The sequence below is a fragment of the Rhinolophus ferrumequinum genome, chromosome 18 (assembly GCF_004115265.2).
Source record: "Rhinolophus ferrumequinum isolate MPI-CBG mRhiFer1 chromosome 18, mRhiFer1_v1.p, whole genome shotgun sequence".
Classification (NCBI taxonomy): domain Eukaryota; kingdom Metazoa; phylum Chordata; class Mammalia; order Chiroptera; family Rhinolophidae; genus Rhinolophus; species Rhinolophus ferrumequinum.
The window spans coordinates 2,973,129-2,993,209 of record NC_046301.1 but is presented as its reverse complement, the minus strand read 5'-3'; the positions used below and the strand labels follow the sequence as shown (position 1 = coordinate 2,993,209).

The window sequence follows — 20,081 nt, the reverse complement described above, 5'->3', positions numbered from 1 at the left end:
GGTATGACACATTTTATCCTAGAGCTCTGCCAGGGCTGCCTTCATCCTGAATCTGAATGTCCAGCTTGACTGGCATGAAAGGAAACTGCTTGAACTTCGGGCAGCGGCCTCTGTCCTTCCCTTTTCTCACACTGGGAACCGGGCTGTCTTCCTGGCCATGTCCCCAGCCCGTTCCTTTTCAGCACAGTGGTGATGGGAAGCTTACAAGCTATGCATGTAAGTTATGAGTCACACTCTTTCCTTATATGTCATCGTAACTTTTATATCCCATTGGAGCAGATGTGTGACTCTGGCATGAGACAGGTGAAAACTGATAAATGAAAGGGTGCTTCTGGTTATTCCTGGACATTTGGCAGATAGCGCTCTCAAAAGTTTTTATTCAAGCAAAACACCCTTTCTCCCTTTACCTTTTAAAACAAATCTGTTTTTTTTTCTCCCCTGAACTTTATTTTGGTGTATGTATATAACTTTATATCTTTATAGTAATTCTGCCATCAATTTGACTGACTTCTTAGAACTCAAGCAGGTTCTATGCCAAATACCTTTTTAAAGCACAGTGTAAGTCTTGATTAGTGTCTTGGGGTGTGTTCATCTCTTAGCTAATCTTTCAAAGAGGGAAGGTTCCATTCTTTCCCATTTCACTTTGAATTTACATCTTTGGAATCACCAGGTGGCCAGGCCTTGCTGTCTGACTTCTCTGAAAAAGGAAAGGAGAGATGTGAAGTGCCTCACCTGTTGTGTAGCTCAAACTCTTCGATTTTTCCTACTTGCTTGTACTTAAAGTTGTTGGAGCTGAAATGGTCAAAATGCTTGACTTTGGAATATCCCAGGTCATCTAGTTACTAACGTCTCGTGTTGCTCTGTCAGATTCATTCCATTAAAATAACTGGGGTAAGCGTTAGGGAATTGAAAGGCAGAAAAACAAAAACATGTTGTTTGGTATGATTCCCCTGGTGCTTTATAGAATTTGTATAGAATTAATATGATAGAGAGGCTGGGGTTTCGTTTCCTTCTCGGTATGATTTAACAAGGCAGTTACACTGTTGAAAGTAAACTTTGAAGATCTCTGTTTCTCCAATTAAAAAAAAATATGTTCCCATGGGAATGTGTACTCATATTTTGCAATAATGCGAGATGTTCTGACTAGATGTTTTTTAAAAATGTTAATTTAGATTCTGAGTGAGCCCTATGAGTCTGAGGATGCCCTTTTCCCATCACTTGTGAATGTCCAGGTCCAGTGGGAAAAGCAATCCAGATTCTTGTCCGTCATTTGCTTTTCTGCTTTTTGCCTTGTTGACTCCCAATTAACTATTAGAAGAGAATTAGTGCCCTTGGTAATGTGCTGGATGGTTTTCACCTTATGTACAAAAAGGTTTGCTGGGAAATGGGCCTCAGACTGTGTGGTGTGCTGGCCATTTTCCCTCCTGTGGTCCTCAAGTAAGTCTTTATGCCATGCGCAAGATTTAGAAACTGAGCAAGCTAGGCTCATTTGCAAAGAGTTGTCCCCCTAGCAAAATCAGATTTACTGGTATCTAAGGCTCAAAGAAAATGATGTCTATCCTCTGTGGCTTTCACGTAACCATTGCACACTATGTTGTATCCACCACTGAAAGTTAGTAAGAATAGTGTCCAGTATGTGATCGTGTGTGTGTGTGTGTGTGTGTGTGTGTGTGTACATACAGAAGGAGAGGGAGACAGAAAGAGAGAGAGAGAGGCACTTTGGTCAACATGTAACTAGAGTCTAGACCACTCTGCATGCACCTAGTGTAGACTGAATGCGAACATTCATACCGTTACACTCCTTTCAGGAAGATCCGGGCCTTGTCTCGAAATTCCTCAGATAATTTTACTTTTTGTTGTAGTTTTGGAGTTCATTGCTTTTATTGTCAGTGTCTACCTATTGCCTAGTAAGAGTTACATTGTCTGTTCATACATGTGATGTATTTGTGCATTAACATATACAGACAGTACGTAGCTCCTAAAGTCAGCCCCATTGTCTGGGGAGATTCTCTACAACACATAGGGGAGTCACACAGGAAGGGCGAGGCCTTTCCTCATGGGAAGAGCCGCCCTGTTTGTGATGACGGTTCTTTCTCTTGCTTCAGATACTCCATTTGTTCTTTTGACCTTCCGGTGGCTTCTGGGGGGGCTTTGTTTATAAAGAATGTGATAAGACTAGCTTGTTTCGCAAAAAAAAATTTGCTGTGGATTGAGAGTAAATATATTAAAGAAACATGAGCAAATGTTTCCATAATATCTATTTGATTTTTTTTTACCGAGAATTTTTTTATCAACTTTCTTATTTTTGCCATATCCCCCCCTCACCTACCATTGTGACTCAGCGTTGTTTACATCTGGTAAACAATTTAGACCAGAACTTTAAACATGTCTTCCGTATGTTTTATCGCAGTATACTTACTGAGTTTCCAACAGAAACCTCCTCTTATGCATTTATGAAAGAACCTTCAACTCTTTTTTTTTTCCTCCTAGGGAAGAGCAACAGGAGAGTTCTGCGATTCGAGTCGGTTTCATCACATATAACAAAGTTCTCCATTTCTTTAATGTCAAGAGTAATTTGGCCCAACCCCAGATGATGGTGGTGACGGATGTTGGCGAGGTCTTCGTTCCTTTGTTGGATGGTTTCCTTGTCAACTACCAAGAATCCCAGTCTGTGATTCACAAGTAAATGTCACATGTTTCATAATTTACATACAAATCAGGTGTCCATTGTTTGTTTTGATTCAATCACACATCATTTTGTTTTGCCATTAGCAAGGGGGTTATAAAACTCTATCATTTATGGAAGGAATTATAAAACTCTTATGTTAGTTCTGTCTTTTTTTAATGTAGACCAGTATTTGAAAGAAGGAATTCATTGAATATTCACACTCAACCATGTCAATCCTTTCTTTTGCTGGAAAGGTAATGCAAGGGAGTTATTTCCTGCATGTGGATGAGTGTATTCAGAGATAATGATGATAAAGAATTGTTCAAGAATTTATAGTCTAAAGGGATCAGAAATAAAGTGAAGAGAAAAAATACAAAGAATGTGATTTTGTAAATGTTCCAACCAAATCATAAATTTTGGTGCCAATCTACGCCAGGATATGATTCCCTGAGGAATGACCTGTGAGATTTACCCTCAGGTGTTCAGGTGTTTGGGGTAAAATAAACGCCACTCATGTTAATGCTTGAAATGTGAGTGATTTATTTGTTGAAGGTTGTTATAAATATGCTAAACATTTAAACCGTTTGCTCATGCATTTCTTACAGTTTATTGGACCAGATTCCAGAGATGTTTGCAGACTCTAATGAAAACGAGACTGTGTTTGCTCCCGTTGTCCAGGCTGGCATGGAAGCACTGAAGGTGAGAGGAAGCCTTTGAATTGCTAGTAGATAAAATGTAGAAACAGTCACACACACAAAGCAAGTGTCATCCCTGAAAGGACACACTGCCTTGATTAACACATCTCGTTGCTAGAAGCTGTTCCAGACTTGCCCACGGACCCCGGGAGGAAATGGCCCAAACCACGATTGCTCCCAGCATTGACATTCCAGCTCTGTTACATGTGGGCGACTGGTTCTGTCAGGATTTCCAGTTTAGCTCCTCCCTTTGGCTTTTACATGAACTTTATGTGATCTATTTAAAATGATTTCAACAGTATCTGAACTACCAAATATGAAGAGAAAAATCCCCATTTCACCCTGTCTTTCCTTGGGGTTTTCAAACATGCCAGGGCAAGGCCTGTGAGTATCGACAGCAGGTGGGCCGGCTCCACGGGGCCTGCCGGATGCCAAGATTCATGTGTGAGCTGCCGTGTTCTGTCAGGCGCTGGAAGGACCACTGTCCTTCTCCTCAGTTCCTCACTGGTGGTAGAAGACGTGCGGCTAATACAGGACACGGTGTCCAGAAAGGGGGCGCAGTGGGTGGTGGGCAGAGAATGGCATTGGAAAGCCCAGGGCAGCGGCCAGCGCGCCAGCAGCTCCGGGTATTGTGCACAGGAGGCCAGAGATGAGTCTCGTCGTCTGCGGACGGGAAAGGAACTGGAAGAACATCAAAGTGCAGTGCTTCTTCCTGTGTGTCCAACTGAACATGTTAGAACCGACTCCCTGTTTGAATTACAGCTTCGCTTTCTGTCAGGCAGACGCCAAGTAAAACCTATAGATTTTATCAGCGGTAATAAACTTCTTGAAGCAGAGAGAGTTGACAAAAACTAACGCAAAACATGTGCTTATTTGTCACAAAGATAAAGAGGGACTGTTTGGAAAGTTCTCAGGCATGCTTTCTCAAAAGCTCTTGAACTTTTGAACACGTGAAGGCTTTGACACACGACTTTCTGTTGCATGTGATTCTGTGACCACAGCATTTTGTATTTAGTGTCTTTTTTTCTACATAGTCTTTTAAAATCTGACACTCATAACTCAACTATGTGTGGATTTCTGGCATTGTCTTTGAACTTGGCCAAGGAACAGTTTTCTGAGTTAGTTCCACCCTAAAACTAGATAAGTAGAATTTGGCAAAAAGCTGGAATGACATAGCCGTTAGTGGTTAGACTTTGAATCTATCATTAGTTGCAGGGAATTCGTCTTTAAATTATCTGTAGACCTACATTTACTGTCCAGATGATGCTTTACAACATCCCGTCTACAAGAATCTGTGGGGCACCCGCAGAGTGGCAGGCACTGGGCCCCCCCAGATGGCCTGGAGAAACACACCAGAACAATCATGGTCCTTCCTTTTTCATGGAGCCTGTGATGTGTACAAGACAGTAGAACATATGAAGTTGTGACGCAGTGACAGTAATTCTAGAACAGTCTTATCTGCGAAGTAGTGTGGGGATGTAGAGGCAACCAGCTCTGTCAGGGTGATTATGCGTCTCTCAAAGTGAAGGATATGGGACCTGAATTTTGAGTAAGGGTTCTCCAGGCCTGCGTTTCTCAATCTATTTTATGTAATAATAAGAATGATATATGTAATTTCTCTTATTCTATATGACACACTCATGTGGGCACAATCAGATTTTTGTGAAAACATAAATTTTGTAGGGATATAGAACATGTAATGCCATAGGAGCTTTTTCTATTATTGCTACTTATAAAATATTTTATATTTGTGATTAATGAAATTATAAATCTAAAATTAATAGCCATTACATAGGGAAAAAAGAAATAGATATGTATGGCTACTTTTTTTTTCAATATTGAACTTAATTTTTTTAATGGACCCTGATTTTTCTCTTCAGAGTTTTACTCCATAGGTAATATTAACAAGGCAGTCATGTATGTTTAATTATGATTAATACCCTGTGATTAATTATGATTAATACCCTGGGCCATGGAATTCTCTCAACAGTATTTTATGTAGTTACTATTTTTCCTATGTCGTATTTTAGATAACTGAGACATTAAGTAATTTGCCCAGTGTCACTCAGCTAATAAAGTGGCTGGGATTCCAACCCATGCTCTAAGTACTGTGGTGTAAAATTACAGCACTTCTTTGAGTAGAATATCTAGATGGACAGAGGAGTTTTGACAGTGAGTTCCTTCAGGCAATTGGGTGTGACAGGCAAGAAAAGTTGGGGAGAAGGTGGATTTAAAAAAAGTTTTATACCTTTTTTGCTACTTGAATTAAAACCAAAAAAAAAGGTACTTTTATAATAATAAAAATGATAGAAATGAAAACAATTAGTCCCAGAATTTCAAAATTTGTAGCATGTTACTGTCAGTCTTATCGTAAATTTTCCTTGGATTTGGTCGTTGGAGCTGCTGTGTCTGTTGGATAGTGTTGGCAGGTCTTTCCTTGCAGTGTGCACATAGGTGGCCACTGGCTGCGCTGCTCCACGCCTCCTCGCCTTCTTACTTACCAGTGCTGTGGACCTCTTAATAGAAGTCATTTGCAGTAGAAGACTTGCACACACACAAAAATAAAATCACCGCTCAGTACTGGCCACAGCAAAGACAAGATAGGCTGTGTGTCAGCTGTGACCCCACCTCTGTGACTCCCTTCAAAGCACATCAGGATGTCACTCACACACTTGGACAGGCTAAGCTTGAGTTCTTTCCATTGTTTTTTAAAGTTGTCCACAAACCCAAGTGCCTTATTAGGAGCAAATAATTTATAAGACGTCTTATAGCTGACCCCGGCTCACCAGTGCGTGCCACAAACCCAGCCCCAGGCCATGAAAAGGGTGGAATGGATTCCAGGCCGAGGGAACAGATGTGCACAGACACGGAGGTGTGTGAGGCATGTGCTGGATTCCAGGAGAGCAAGCACCTTCCAGGGCTGGCGGGGCTGGGCAGAGTTCACAGGAGGTCAGACTGGAGTGCAGATTCTGATGGGACTCCACAGGGCCTTGGGGCTGTGTGACCTGGGGCAGACGGCACCAGCTTCAGTTTCCCTGTCCTCAAAAGGCAGAGCACGGGACCTTGTTCACAGGTTGTGAGTGTGAAATAGGATGCGTGTGCAGAGCCTGGCATGGGCTGGCAGCAGCTCATCTCACTGTTTCCTACCCCCCCACCCCCATCCACAGAGAACGTGGGTTCCATCCTCTGTCACAGTCCTCAGGATTCTTAGGCGAGAAACCCATATGTGACCAGATCACTCGCCTTTGTTTCAGAGACAGCATTCTGAGCCATGTGCCCAGGGGGTTTGCAGAAAGGCGAGATGACGGTGGGCGATAGACTGGTCTTTTGATGTCGGTAAATTTTGCTTGATAGATAACTTCTTACACCTTAACTGAGATTTTAAATATTCTTAATGTTGAGTTCACTTTCGTGGAGCCCACATCCTCCTTTTCGAAAGGGACCGCAAGTACATTTCTGCTTTTGTCGTCTTGCCTGGTCCCGGTGCCTTGTGTCTCCTGCTGCCAACACCATGTTCTCATGCGTCCTTCTTTGAAATACCACTCTAGGTTTAATTCATGTTCACTCAGGCTTTCAAAGAGCGTCAACTGCATTCTGACCCTGGGACTGCCCTCACCGATTTTTGCATCTCGGATTCCCTGGGTCCTGAAAGACTACTGTAGGCCGAACGCTGAAACATCATTTAGGTTGTTTTTTAGAGCATCATGGTATAGAGATCGACATTTAAATATTGGCTCTTTCCTTTACAACTTGTGTGGCTTATCCTCTCAAAGCCTCAGTTTCCCCACCTATAAAACGGAGAGAATAGAACCTGCCTAAGGACACAGAGGCCATTGTGAGGATTCAGAGACATGTAGTCACTTCTTCATTCAGAGAAAGTACTTACATTTTATTTTCTCATTCCCTTAAAATAAAACTTTCCCACCCAAGACATTTTCTGTGACTGTTTTAGGCAGCAGACTGTCCTGGGAAGCTGTTCATCTTCCACTCCTCCTTACCCACTGCGGAGGCCCCCGGGAAGCTCAAAAACAGAGATGACAAGAAGCTGCTTAACACAGACAAAGAGAAGGTACCCATCGACAACTGCCCTTTGAAGTGTCTGTGTGTCAGTTCTTAAAAGGAGTAAAGAAAGAAGGAAGGGAAGGTGTGCTTTGTGTAAGAAACGGGGAGAAGCTATGTGGAAATCCAGAAATCCAGGGCATTGCATATTATGGGAATACTCGGCATTGCGAGGAATTTAAGAAATTTAATAGGAATTAAAAACCTAAAACAAAAACAATTTGTGGTTTTCATTTTCCTTTTGTGCATCTTTTTCTTCAGATACTTTTCCAGCCCCAAAGCAGCGTGTATGACTCGCTGGCCAAGGAGTGTGTGGCCCATGGCTGCTGTGTGACACTCTTCCTCTTTCCCAGCCAGTACGTGGACGTGGCCTCCTTGGGCCTCGTGCCTCAGCTCACGGGAGGAACCCTGTACAAATACAACAACTTCCAGGTAAAAGCCAGCAATTGGTTCACCTTGGGCTCCCTACTGCCATTTTACCTCTGGTGCTTAGGTCACAGGGTGAGAAAGCTGTGCCCCCTTGTGGGCAACCGACAGATGTAAATTCTAGAGCTGATGGAAGACATGCATACTTGGTTAAGCGATTGCTTTCCTGTTCCCTAACTGTTGGCAACAGGTTGCGCTCATCCAGCCTCAGAGCTGAACATCCATGGCGGGAAAAATCTCTTTCATACCAAATTTGTCTATCTTGTATTAAATATGTTTAGGGTATTGTTTTTAAGTGTGACTATATATTTGTTTTAAATTGTTATAATTTGGGGGTCAGTCCCTTCCAAGCTTGAACTGGGAGAGTCAACAGAGGACCAGAATGTCTCCATAGAATGGACCTGGGTCTGCGGGCAAGTGGGGGCTCAGTCGTCCGTCACCCTCAGTGTGACGAATGTGTACACTGGGTGCAGGGTGGCACAGTTACAAGCTTCCACTCGGACACTGGTATCATGAAAACTCATCGTGTGGAGGGGCTAGAAATGTGCGCCTCCTGCAGGCCGGCTGCCTCTCCAGAAAGGGGGCACAGAGGGGGCTGAGCTGTGCCCACCGGGTTCCTTTTCCCACGCTTACTGATCAGATCAGTCACCTGCCCTCACCTGAGGAGAAGGGCCCGGGGGTGGGGGTGCCTCTAATTTATGTCCCTTCGCATGGAAACATGGAGTGGGCATGAGTGTTTCCCCAACATGAGTGACAAATGTCAATCATCTATATCATCCATAAGGTTATTTTTAATCACCTAGGCACATATTTATATTGTAAACTAGTTAAAGGATTTGATAAGGCCAAATGAAATAAAACTGAAAAAGCTTTAAGAACCCTTTTGAGGTTATTGGAGTAAAGTAGGTTTTAATCAAGATTTGGGAAAAAAAAAAATGTTATTGCAAGTATTTTACTGCCATCTGGTGGACACTGACCATCCTTTGTTTTGTAGATACACTTGGATAGCCGACAATTTTTGAATGACCTCAGGAATGATATTGAAAAGCAAATAGGATTTGATGCTATAATGAGGGTCCGTACCAGCACAGGTAATGGTCGTTTATACTATTTTCCAGGTCTCTGTTGTATAATTGTTTCCTCTTCAGATTGGTAACAGGCCAAGGAAGACAATAACAGTCGCACGAGGAGAAACAACATTTCTTCCCCCCTCACCCTTAGGTTTCAGAGCCACTGATTTCTTCGGTGGGATCTTTATGAACAACACCACTGACGTGGAGATGGCTGCCATCGACTGTGAGAAGGCCGTGACTGTGGAGTTCAAGCACGATGACAAACTTGGTGAAGACAGCGGAGCCCTAATCCAGGTGCTGTCCGATTTATTCCCATATTTTGCTGTTTAGTTTTTTACTGACAGTGATCAGTCGGGAGACTGAAATGCCATCAACTGTTTTAGTCTCTCCATAAATTCTGCTCTATTTCTCCAAAGGCAGAGTCCTTAGATTAGAGCACTCCATTACGTGTTCTCTGTGTTCCGATTCGTATGAAGTCACAATTACGTGTCACTGCGTGAGAGCCCGTGGGCTTGTGGTCAGTGTGACAGGCGTCAGTGGTCAGTTCTCTCAGGCCTCAGCACCATGCACAGCTCCTGCTGTGTGTCAGACACTGTGTACAACACGTTATCATGTTGTAAACGAGTACAGTAGGGTTTGGCTTTGTAGTGAATGCAATTAACTAGAAGCCATGGGGACTCTGAGTTAAAAAAAGAAAAGTTATATCCAATGGCCAGAGTTTTCAGACCCGATCATCACCCTTAAAGACTGGAGAGACACTGGCGTTGGTGGAGAAAAACTCTACCTAAAGCTTATTTTAAATCACAGGTATTTGGGGAAATAATTATGTGTTTGCATTCGCGAAATGTCTATATCATCAGCATGAAACCCAGGCCATCCTCACAGCTAGTCATATGTTTCTAAGGGAAGGGAGCCTCGCGGGGGGCTGTGAGGTCATGAGGTGTTATATGTGGATCCCAGTTCCTGGAAATCCAACCTGAGATATGTGAAATGTACACTAGTTGTGTTGATGCCAGCACATACTTACATGGGAAAAGCTCGATTAAAATGTAAGTTTAACGAGCGGAATGCTACCTAGAACCCCATGCATGAATTGGCTGTCCCTCTTTGTCCCTTGAGCCACACACACTGTTCTGTAACTGTAAGACCAGACGAGCTGGGGCGGGAGTGCTCACGTAGGACGTACCCTGGATATTGCCCTGCAGTGTGCTGTGCTCTACACCACCATCAGCGGGCAGAGGAGACTGCGGATTCACAACCTGGGCCTGAACTGCAGCTCCCAGCTGGCTGATCTCTACAAGAGCTGCGAGACGGATGCCCTTGTCAACTTCTTCGCCAAGTCAGGTAACCTTCGCTGGCCCGTGCTGCAGGACGCCCTGCCTGGTACAGGCATCCCTCAGAATCTGCGGGGGACGGGTTCTAGGACCCCGAGGGTGCCCAAACCCACGGCCGGTCCCTTATGTAAAATGGCGCAGTGTTTGCATACAACCTACGCACAGCCACCCGTATACTCTCAGTCGTCTGTAGGTTACTCGTAAGTAATACCTAATACCGTGTAAATGCTCTGTAAATAGTAGTTACCGTGTATTGTTAGGGAATAAGGACAAGACAAAGTCTGTATATGTCCCGTACAGACACAACCACCGTAGGCCTAGTTACAGTACATGTCAGCAACCATGTGACTGTGTTTCCCAAATGTTTTTCATCCACGGTTGGTTGAATCTGCACATGTGGAACCCGCCGATACAGAGGGCCAACTGCAGTTCAGTCAGGCTTGTTGGTTAATCCAGTTAGGATCTGAGAAGGACCGCGGTGGTGCAGCCTTTGATGGATACATTCAGAATTTATAAAAGCAAAGGGTGAGGAGACTAGTCAGCATCTCTAACTCTAGGTTAGTAAACAGATGACTGAGTCAGGCCCACACTGTGCAGCTTTATCTAAAGTTTCCTTCCGAGGGGTGTGTGTGGAAATTTGGGCAGGTGACATTAACCTCATTATGGTGTGTGCGTGTGCCCCAGGCACCTGGGAATGATGGAAGAAGATGGTCCCTAACATTATGATAGCTCTGAAATGGCAGGGGCGGGGCCAGACGTGAGATTTTCTTTGGCTCCTTCTCTCCTTCCCCCCAAACCCCAGTGGAGATTCTACACTAAGGTTTAGAAGAAACAGCAATCCAGCCTATAGGAATTCAGGACATCAGAAGCTGGTGAACTAGTCTTTCTTTTCTCTGAGTATTGAGTTTCGTTTCTAGTATTCTCAGGAAAAATCGGGACCAATGGCCTGTCTTTGGTTATAGGTAGCCATTGTTCTCCACTGGCTGGATCCTCAGACCTAGTCCAGAGGAGAGCATTAGCAAGTGACTAGCATTTTTAAAGGCCGTCATTCCTTGCTGAATGGTCTGAAGATAATAGCACTTTGTTCTTTTATTATTGTTTGAAGGGACTAAAACTTGCCCCTTCCATTGTTTTGTGCAAATAGCTTTCAAAGCAGTTCTGCACCAGCCCTTGAAGGTCATCCGGGAAATCCTGGTGAATCAGACCGCCCATATGCTGGCGTGCTACCGAAAGAACTGCGCGAGTCCGTCTGCAGCCAGCCAGGTGAGTGAGCCCATCCTTGGACCCCACCGAGTCACGCGCCACTGCATTACCTGTGGAAGGCCTGTGATATTCCAGGCTCTTGGATACAGCCAAAAAAACTGAGAATGCCGTTAGGGCGGGGTGTTGGTATTCATAGCCAGTGTGGAAAACTTAGTGGCTTTAGAAGATGCGTGAACCAAAAAAAACGTGCGTGCATGTTGGGTTGACAGTCACCGCATTGTGTGTAAACAAAAGAATGTCATGTGTAAGAGACAGCACGATGTACAGGGATTCTCTTTGCCTACGGAGAAAATTTGGTTGTGAAGTGTGTGTGTGTGTGTGTCTACGTACTTTTTAGATGTATTAACAAAGCTGCCATGAGCTAAAGGCAGTGATGACTTTATATTTTATAAACATAGATAGAATTTATAAATATTGGAATTCTTTATATTTAAAAGTTAATAGGTATGAAGAGTTTTGAAAGCATTGTCTCTGGCTATCATCTAGTAATTTGAAATTTTAGAAGATGTTTGAATAAACCTTATTTAGACTCTCCTGTAGAAGTAGAACCCGAGTCCACCTTTATTTCTGCATCTCTTCTCTCGTTCACATCCCTCCCTCTGTCAATCAAAGCTGGATGCCATTTTTCATAGTTGTGTATTACATTTCTGAGCACAGAATTTGGATTCAAAGAAGACAATGAGCAACAGTGGGAAAACTTTCTGGTTCATTTATTGTCAGAAGTGGGTAAGTGGGTGCCGAGAGCATATCTGATACCCCACCTAAAAGTACATCTTCAGCAGCAAAGATAATGCAGGTGAATTTGAGGGCCAAATTGACGATCTGGGTAAAGAAGGAAAATAAAACCAGCATAGTTCTGAGCTTGGGCTTTTGACAAAAATTCCTGTGTGTCCAAAGTGATTCCATTAGCCATCCATTGGTTTTTCATCTCTTGTGTTGAAAACGTGGAAGCATCTCCTGACCTCCACGTGAGTTCCGTCTTCTCATTATCCAGGAGGTTTGCCCCTGTGGTGAACTCCAATATCAGACTTCACAGTGAACTTGCCCACCAGACAGCGTCGGACAGAGTCTGGTTATGAGCACATGACACCAGTTCTGTCTGTCTTAGACTTCTGGGAACAGCTCTGCCTCTGGGACAGCTCACACTTGAGAAGGGTTGGTTGAAGGAGAACAGGTATAGTTAGCGCCCGCTCAGAAAGTTTATTTGCTCAAAGTTACAACAGCTAGATTCAAAGACCTTAAGTTAAAAACAAATCTGTGACTATTTAAGGCAAAAAATAAAGCCCGTTATTTTCTTCTTGTTGAAAAAGTTTAAAGCTTTGTCTCTACTACTAGATCATCTGTGTATATAGTTTATTTCTGGAGTAAAAACCTTATGATGCCAGATTTTCTCTGAAAAACTTGAGAGAGATTATTACTGTTCTTATGATGAGATTTTTCTTTCTCCATGAGCACATTTCAAATGTGTCTTTCAACCAGTGCTATGCTTTAAGAATGATACAGCTTAGCTAGCTGGTGGGCATGCACCAGGAGTCTGGAGGATGTAGGGATGATAAACTGCTGGGTACAATGATATATTAAAATACACCATTCAGGAAAAACCCACGATGGCCGGGCACGGGCTTGTCTTCAGAGAATGTACCCTCAAACTTGGTACCCTCCCAAGTTTACTTGTGAGAAACGTATCTGTGGAGACATCCCTAAAGGGATCCCACTTTTTACTAGAGAGCCTTAAGTTTCTCAGACCAAGCAAGACCATTAGGGTGGGCCGTGCTTGGACTGCGTGACACTGGCCTCAGGACAGACCTGTCACTGCATTGCAGGGCCAGGACCAGGGTGAGGCCAGGGCGTGGTTAGGGTGCAGCCGGGAAGGAGGCCCCCACTGTGGGGGTCGTAGGACAGACAGAGCTCCAGACGGCATTGAAACAACTTTCTGAGCTTCTGTAAGCGTGGTAGATTCTTTTGATTAAATCCAATAGCTCACTGTTTTGAATTTAAATATATTACATCAAATGGGAGGACAGTGGCTTCAGAAGGCAGGTCAAATGACTTAACTGCAAATAGGTTTTTTTTTTTCTTTTTTATCCATTACCATTTCTGTCACTTTAAAACCCAAAGAGAAGAATTCTCCAAATTCAATCAGACTCGACTCACAGGACTTCCCCACCTCCCCGACCGTCCTCATTCACACCATCCTCCCCAAGAACAATGCCCCCCTTAGGGAGAGGACGGGGGCGGGGGGGGGGGGTTACACAGCCACCATCTGTCGCTCCATTTCCTTCCCACCTCAGAGACGTCCACTAAGACTGTCTCCTTGTTTTCTGTCACTCGAACTCCATTTTCCTTCTTCATCATCAGTTTTCCTTATTTACATCCTCTGTTCTCTTCCTTCTGCCCCTGTAGCGCCGTCTCCTTTACTCAGAATTTGAGTCCTGATAGTGTCATCCTGGGCCAGGCTCACACCTTTGTGGCATTTAGGACAGCAGTTAGAAATTGTCTTAATATGACCTGATTAATGATAAGCAACCAGAGAAACTGCAAGACAGTATTCAGAAACTGTACATACATGCTTCTACATGGAATCCAAGAACATTCTTGATTCCTAACACGTCAGATGCCTGGCTAATAACAGCACTGAGGCCACATGGCTCGGGAGTGGGACCACAATCTGGCATCTTTGGATCAGAGTTTTCCTTGGTTGAGAAAGTAATCCGAATGTCACATAAAACTATACAGAGTAAAATTTTTATACAGAGTAAAAATTACACGAAGAGCCTGCTCCACTCATGTGAAGACGTGTGATTTAACTGCCTGTCGTTCTCTGAATGGAGATTAGAAGTCGTGAGGGGCAGAATGTGCTGAATATGTCTGCCTGACCCAGGTGGAAAGCTCTGTCGTGCACACACCTTACTCAGTAGGTTGTGAGGAGACCAGTGACGTGAAGGATTGAAGTAGAGGAATAAACCCCAGCAGAGCCCTGAGGAGGACTTTCTTTTCAGTGTGGATTCTGATAAGTGTATATTGTTTTTCGTCATCAAGATAGAAATTGAAAAAGAAATCATGAATTCACAGACCAGATCCTTCTATTTGCAAATTATCATCTGCTCTGGATACCTCTTCTTTGTCCGCTGACGTATTGTTAAGTGGAAGGAAGTGACACTCTGGTCAGTCTTAAGCCTTAGCTGTTTTTATAAAGTTGAGTTGGGAGAAGGTTAAACAACATGGGCAGATTATTTGTAATTATTTAACCCTTCAAGTTCTGTTTCTAGAATCGCTGCCCTGTGTTATTTGTAGCATCATGGGATGGTATGTACATGAGCCAAAGCGAGGAGCGGAAGGGAAGGTACAGGTGGATTATAAAGGTAGAATGAGAAGAATTCATTTACTAGTTGATGGTCAAGAAGAAATAAAGTTAGAGTCCCTCTGGTACCTAAACCAGCAACCATAAGCGGAAGGACGAGTTTGTGGAATTGTAGGACTTTGGTTTTGCCTGTTACCCTGCAGTAGAGACACTCCTGAATTCACCGGGGTGTCCTGTTAGCTTGACCGTGTAGCACTGCAGCGTCCTTGTTGTGTTTGATCTATTCACGTCCATCATCACTAATGGACTTCGGGCGCCCAGCGCTGTTGACGGAGCCTCAGGCCCCTGTGTACGACCCTGGGCGCAGAACCTGCGGCACGGTGGCTGTCACTCAGTGTGTCACTGACTGACTGGGGGACGCATGGAGGGGCATCGAGGAGGAGATGCCTCGTGGGCAGCTGGGAACGCCGGTCCTGAACTTGGGAGGCAGGAGTTGGTAACAGAGTAGGAAGCCACTGACTGCCTTCCTTTATTTAACAAACGGGCCTGACGCTGTGGGGGCCACACTGAGTGCTTCACCAGCGAGTACCGTTCACTGCTCAGTGGCGCCCACTCAGGTCCTGAGGTCCACGTGTAGATGAGGAAACCCCGGAAAGAGCGAGTGAGTCTGGCAGAGCCAGGCGGCCGGCGAGGGGCAGCGCTGGGCCGGGGCGGGCCGTGGGGTGCGTGGGGTGCGGCGAGCACGGCGAGCAGCGCGGCTGCGCGTGGGGTGGCGCCCCTGCCCCGTGTGCCTGGGCCGGCTCCATGCGCCAGTCTGCACAGGGCACCATTGCCCTCACGACAACCTCGGTGCTTCTGACTGACGTGGGAAGCTCGGCGTCTGAAATGAATGTCTTTCTCTAACAGCTGATCTTACCGGATTCCATGAAAGTGTTGCCGGTGTACGTGAACTGCCTGCTGAAAAACTGTGTGCTGCTCAGCAGACCAGAGGTCTCCATAGATGAGCGGGCGTACCAGAGGCAGCTGGTCATGACCATGGGGGTGGCCGACACCCAGCTCTTCTTCTACCCGCAGCTTCTGCCAATAGTGAGCACCCAGTGGGCACGCCCACAGGGGTGGGGGGTGCTGCTCAGTTCTGCTCTGTGTGTCACAGCGGACGGGAGATGTCACGCCCCGGGTGTCCGCAGAATGTGCAGAGGGGCCCGGGGGCAGGGGCTTTCTGAGCGGGCCAGGCCGGGGTGGAGGGAGGTTGCTTCTCTGAGCTGTTCCCTTGGCGGTTGCTTCCCCCACCCCCACTGCTACTCCGAGTGGACAGCTGGGGAAGTCAGGAACACGCTGGGGCAAGTTGGAGAAAGGTACCTGAGAGCATTAAAGACAGCTACGTGTGCGTGGGGTTGCACGCGCATACATGTATCCATCGGTTCTGTGCGGCGTGACTCAGTCTCCACAGTTCACCAGAACGGCCAGGAGCGGCCTTCACCACAGGCAGGCAGGCGAGCTGACAGAGCAGTGGGACCGAGGACACCTTCGCTGGGCGGGGACTAACTGCACTTGTCCTCGATTTCCTGGTGCTGGTTTCTCCTGATGTGAAGTCAGCCTTTAGTTCTCGGCTACCCTGCCCTCCCCCGAGACCAACAAGTTTAGGTTCAAAGTGAAGAAGAGGAGAGGGGACGGCTGATGGCTTCTTTCTAACTCCTATCCTCAAACTCAGACCCAGGCTCTCAGTAACAGGGAAGTTAGAATTAAATTAGGTTGGAAATAAAAAGCCATCGATGCTTTGAATTAGGATGGATGTTAGATGTAAATGATCACAAATGATTGATTTTCAGATAAAATTGGGTGCTCAGCAATCTGTGTGTAAAGACACTGGAGCTCTAAGCGACAGGAACATTGCCACCCCCTAAAACTGCCAAGGTCATCGGTGACCGCGTCCTAGACCAGTGGGCAGCTCTCCCCTGTCCTCTGACCTGTCCGCGGCATCTCCACTTGCGTCCTTCTCTGAAACAACTTCTTCCCCGGGCTCAGGTCCTGGGGGGCTTCTCTTGTCGGCCTGCACTCGGCCCCTAGGGTCTTAGCTGTCTGTCCTCGTGGCTGCCGGTGCCACCGAGACGGACGAGCCCCAAGTCCTGCCTCTGCCCTGAGCTCTCGATGTGGTGGTGCCTGCGGCCTCCCGCCGTCTCCCCAGGGGGTGTAACGGGCATCTTAACCCACCGCCCAGCGCAGTTCTGTCGCCCCTCCACCTCCATTGCTACTTCAGGCCGCAAGCCTGGAGCCCCCCTTGACTGCTTTCTTTCTCGTCCACCTGCAGTCAGGTCCACTCTCCTTGCGAGAGCATCCGGAGTCTGACCACTTCCCACCCCATCTGTGAACTCCCAGCTGCAGGCGTAGCCCGCCCTCTGTCCTGAGCACGACTGAGGTCCCCTCCTCCAAGCCCCTGGCTCGTGCCTTTACCTCTCCTTCAGTCAGTTTTCAGCACAGAAGTTGGAGTGGTCCTGTTAGAGTAATTGTCAGCTCCTGTCCCTGCTCGACTCAGGACCCTTGGGATTTCCTGTTTCAGTGAAAGCCTCATTCCTGGCCCAACTCCTGGCCCAGAGCTGTCTGTACCCCCACCGCCACCGCCGCCTTCTGTCTCCCCCCAGCTTGTGTTCCGCTGCCCTTGCTCTCTCTGCTCCAGCCATACTGGCCTCCTTGCGGATCTCGGAACATCGTCGACAGGCTCTTGCCTTAGGACCTTTGCCCCAGCTGTTCCATCCTTCCCTCCAGAATGCTCTTCCACAGATTCCCCCATAACCCCGTCTCATGTCCTTGGGTCTTTACCCCAAAGTTCCCTTCGCAACAAGCCTTCCTGGACTCCACCTTATTGGATATCGTACCACCACCACCTGACATGTCCTATCCCACTTTCCTGCTTTTTTCCTCATGGCACTTAACACCATCTACCAGGCTGTGTAGGTGACTGACTTTATTTGTTCTGTCTTCTTCCCTCGCCACATGCATCAGCTGTACGAGGCAGTGCAGTGACCGGGACAAAGCCGGGCCCTGGAAGGGCGGGTGGGGGAGGCGAGGAGCGGCCACGGGTCTCTAACTCTCGCCGTTGCCTGCCCAGCACACGGTGGACGTCAGCAGCACAGCACTGCCTGCCGCCGTCCGCTGCTCCGAGTCCCGTCTCTCCGAGGAAGGGCTCTTCCTCCTGGCTGACGGTCTGCACATGTTCCTGTGGTTGGGAGCCAGCAGCCCCGCAGAACTAATCCAAGGCATATTCAACGTGCCGTCCTTGGCGCACGTCAACACAGAGATGGTGAGTGTTTTCTCACTGGTTTTGTGGCAAAATGCACGTTCTTAAGTGTTTTTTTGTTCATGTACAACAATGGGTCACAAAGAAGACAACAGGAGGTATATAGTTCCGTGTGAAACCGGAGAATTTCACATTTTGATGAATAACAGTGAGCTGGTATGAAGTTATTTGTAGAAAGTATTATCCAAGCACCCAAAGAGATTGCTAATGTTTCTGGATCAGTTCGTATGTGTGTCCCTGTGCTGTAAATATTCTCAATATACCCTTTCACTTCATTCCTGTAACGAGTCAGTGAGACAGGTATTGTCATCACATTTCATAGATGACTCAGGCTTGGGGACGAATCCTCTGGGAGGGATGGCAGAGATGGGAACTGACAGCATTCTGAGGCTTTGGGCTCCTGTCTGGTCCAGGAGCTGACCTGCATGTTCAGAAGCAGCAGAACTCTCTCATACACACCCAGCTGCCGCTGACACTGCTGAGCTGCACAGCACTCCCGGGAAACATGACCCCTCTCTGTTGCAGTCATTACAAAAGAGAGTGTGGTTGCATGTGGAATGAATACAAATGGCTTTATTTTTAAAGTGTATTAGGAACACCCAGCGATTCTAATTTGAGAGGAGCATGTATCCCGAACCTCATTTGCAGACCATCGTTGGGTGAGCTCCTTGGCTGTGGTGGTCACCGTCCTTGCTCGGTGGCCGTCAGTGCCTTCCTCTGCTCGGTGGTGAATTCCTTATGACCCACAGCTAGGACTCAGCACTTTGTCCCCTGAGGCTTCACTTAGGTTATGGCAAGAGGGCCAAGGCTACTTAATTCCTGTTCTGGTATGGAGGTAGATGTGCAGCGTCTCGGAGGGAGGCAGGAGTAAAATTCTAGGTAGGCAGTCAGGTTAGAGAGCTGTGTATCCACTACGGATGTCAAAAGTATAGTTTTAGAGCAATTCAAGATGACCATATCCCATGAAGAACTAGTTTTAAGGGGAAGATGAAGTTTTAGAAATAGTAAGATGTCTGCATGTGGTTAAAATGAAGGAATGTCTAGAAAAGCAGTTTCTAAACAATAAAAAGCAAAATCAAAAGTCAGTAGGCAAAGAACTATGAGTCTGAAGAATGTTTGTGTGGAACTAAAGGCGGCCTCTGATTCAGTGTGTTGATGAAGTTCACATTAAATGTTTATTTGCTGACTGGAGTACACATGTGAAATAGCCTGTCTCTCCACCACAAAGCAGATTGGAAGGTCTGTGCTTCTGTGGCGTACCTCCTCTCGCCTTCTGCAGAAAATGCAACAAAAGAAAAAGCCCGTGTCACTTTGTCTTTAGATGCAGTTGGCACTTTGAGACGTATACATGAAGTACACTCTTCTATTAGTTGAATAAAAAGATCTACCTTAATGTCAGAGGATACAAATAGCAGATGGAATGTAAATATAAATGGTGAATTTCTGTTTTTCCTTACACCACCTGCGAAAACTATTGACTTATCTTTTCCTGAGACTTGTGACTTGGGGTAAAATGTTGTAACCCTCCTTCAGCGGCTAACTCATAAGTGATTACTCTTGGTAGCTTCCGGCTGAGAAGTAAACATTTGCGTTTTCCTGTTTCATGGACAAGGTCTAAGTGCACATCCTTCCCACCCCGCAGGCCACGTGCAGCGGCATAGGTGTCTCTTGGGGACCACTGACCAGCTCAGGGACATCTACGAGGCCACATTTCCCTTGGACCAGCATTCGGTGGTCTTATGTTGAACAGTGGTCAGTGGGTGGCGTTTGCCCGCCTGGCGCTGCCTCCGGGCCCTGCCGCTGACCCGCTGAAGGAATGAAGTGCGTCCTCTCTCGCAGTGTAGCCCTGAAATAAGCTGTAACACCAGGGGTGAAACATCATGGTGAATGGTCCAAGGACGTCCTTTGCATAAAATGTGTGCCTGTTGTGTCATTTCAGTGACGTACATATGTCACATTCCAGATGG

General features: G+C 46.2%; 1 protein-coding gene across 3 annotated transcripts in view; it reads left to right on the top strand.

Moving 5' to 3' along the window:
- SEC24D (SEC24 homolog D, COPII coat complex component) overlaps nt 1-20,081 on the top strand; it is a 75,669-nt gene that overhangs the window by 49,691 nt on the left and 5,897 nt on the right. For all 3 annotated transcript variants that reach the window (XM_033134483.1, XM_033134484.1, XM_033134482.1), the window contains 10 exons: nt 2,491-2,682; nt 3,274-3,367; nt 7,316-7,432; nt 7,684-7,854; nt 8,843-8,939; nt 9,070-9,215; nt 10,127-10,265; nt 11,400-11,518; nt 15,726-15,905; nt 17,926-18,117. In XM_033134483.1, coding sequence (XP_032990374.1) covers nt 2,491-2,682; nt 3,274-3,367; nt 7,316-7,432; nt 7,684-7,854; nt 8,843-8,939; nt 9,070-9,215; nt 10,127-10,265; nt 11,400-11,518; nt 15,726-15,905; nt 17,926-18,117 — 1,447 coding nt within the window. The remainder of the gene's footprint in view (nt 1-2,490; nt 2,683-3,273; nt 3,368-7,315; nt 7,433-7,683; nt 7,855-8,842; nt 8,940-9,069; nt 9,216-10,126; nt 10,266-11,399; nt 11,519-15,725; nt 15,906-17,925; nt 18,118-20,081) is intronic.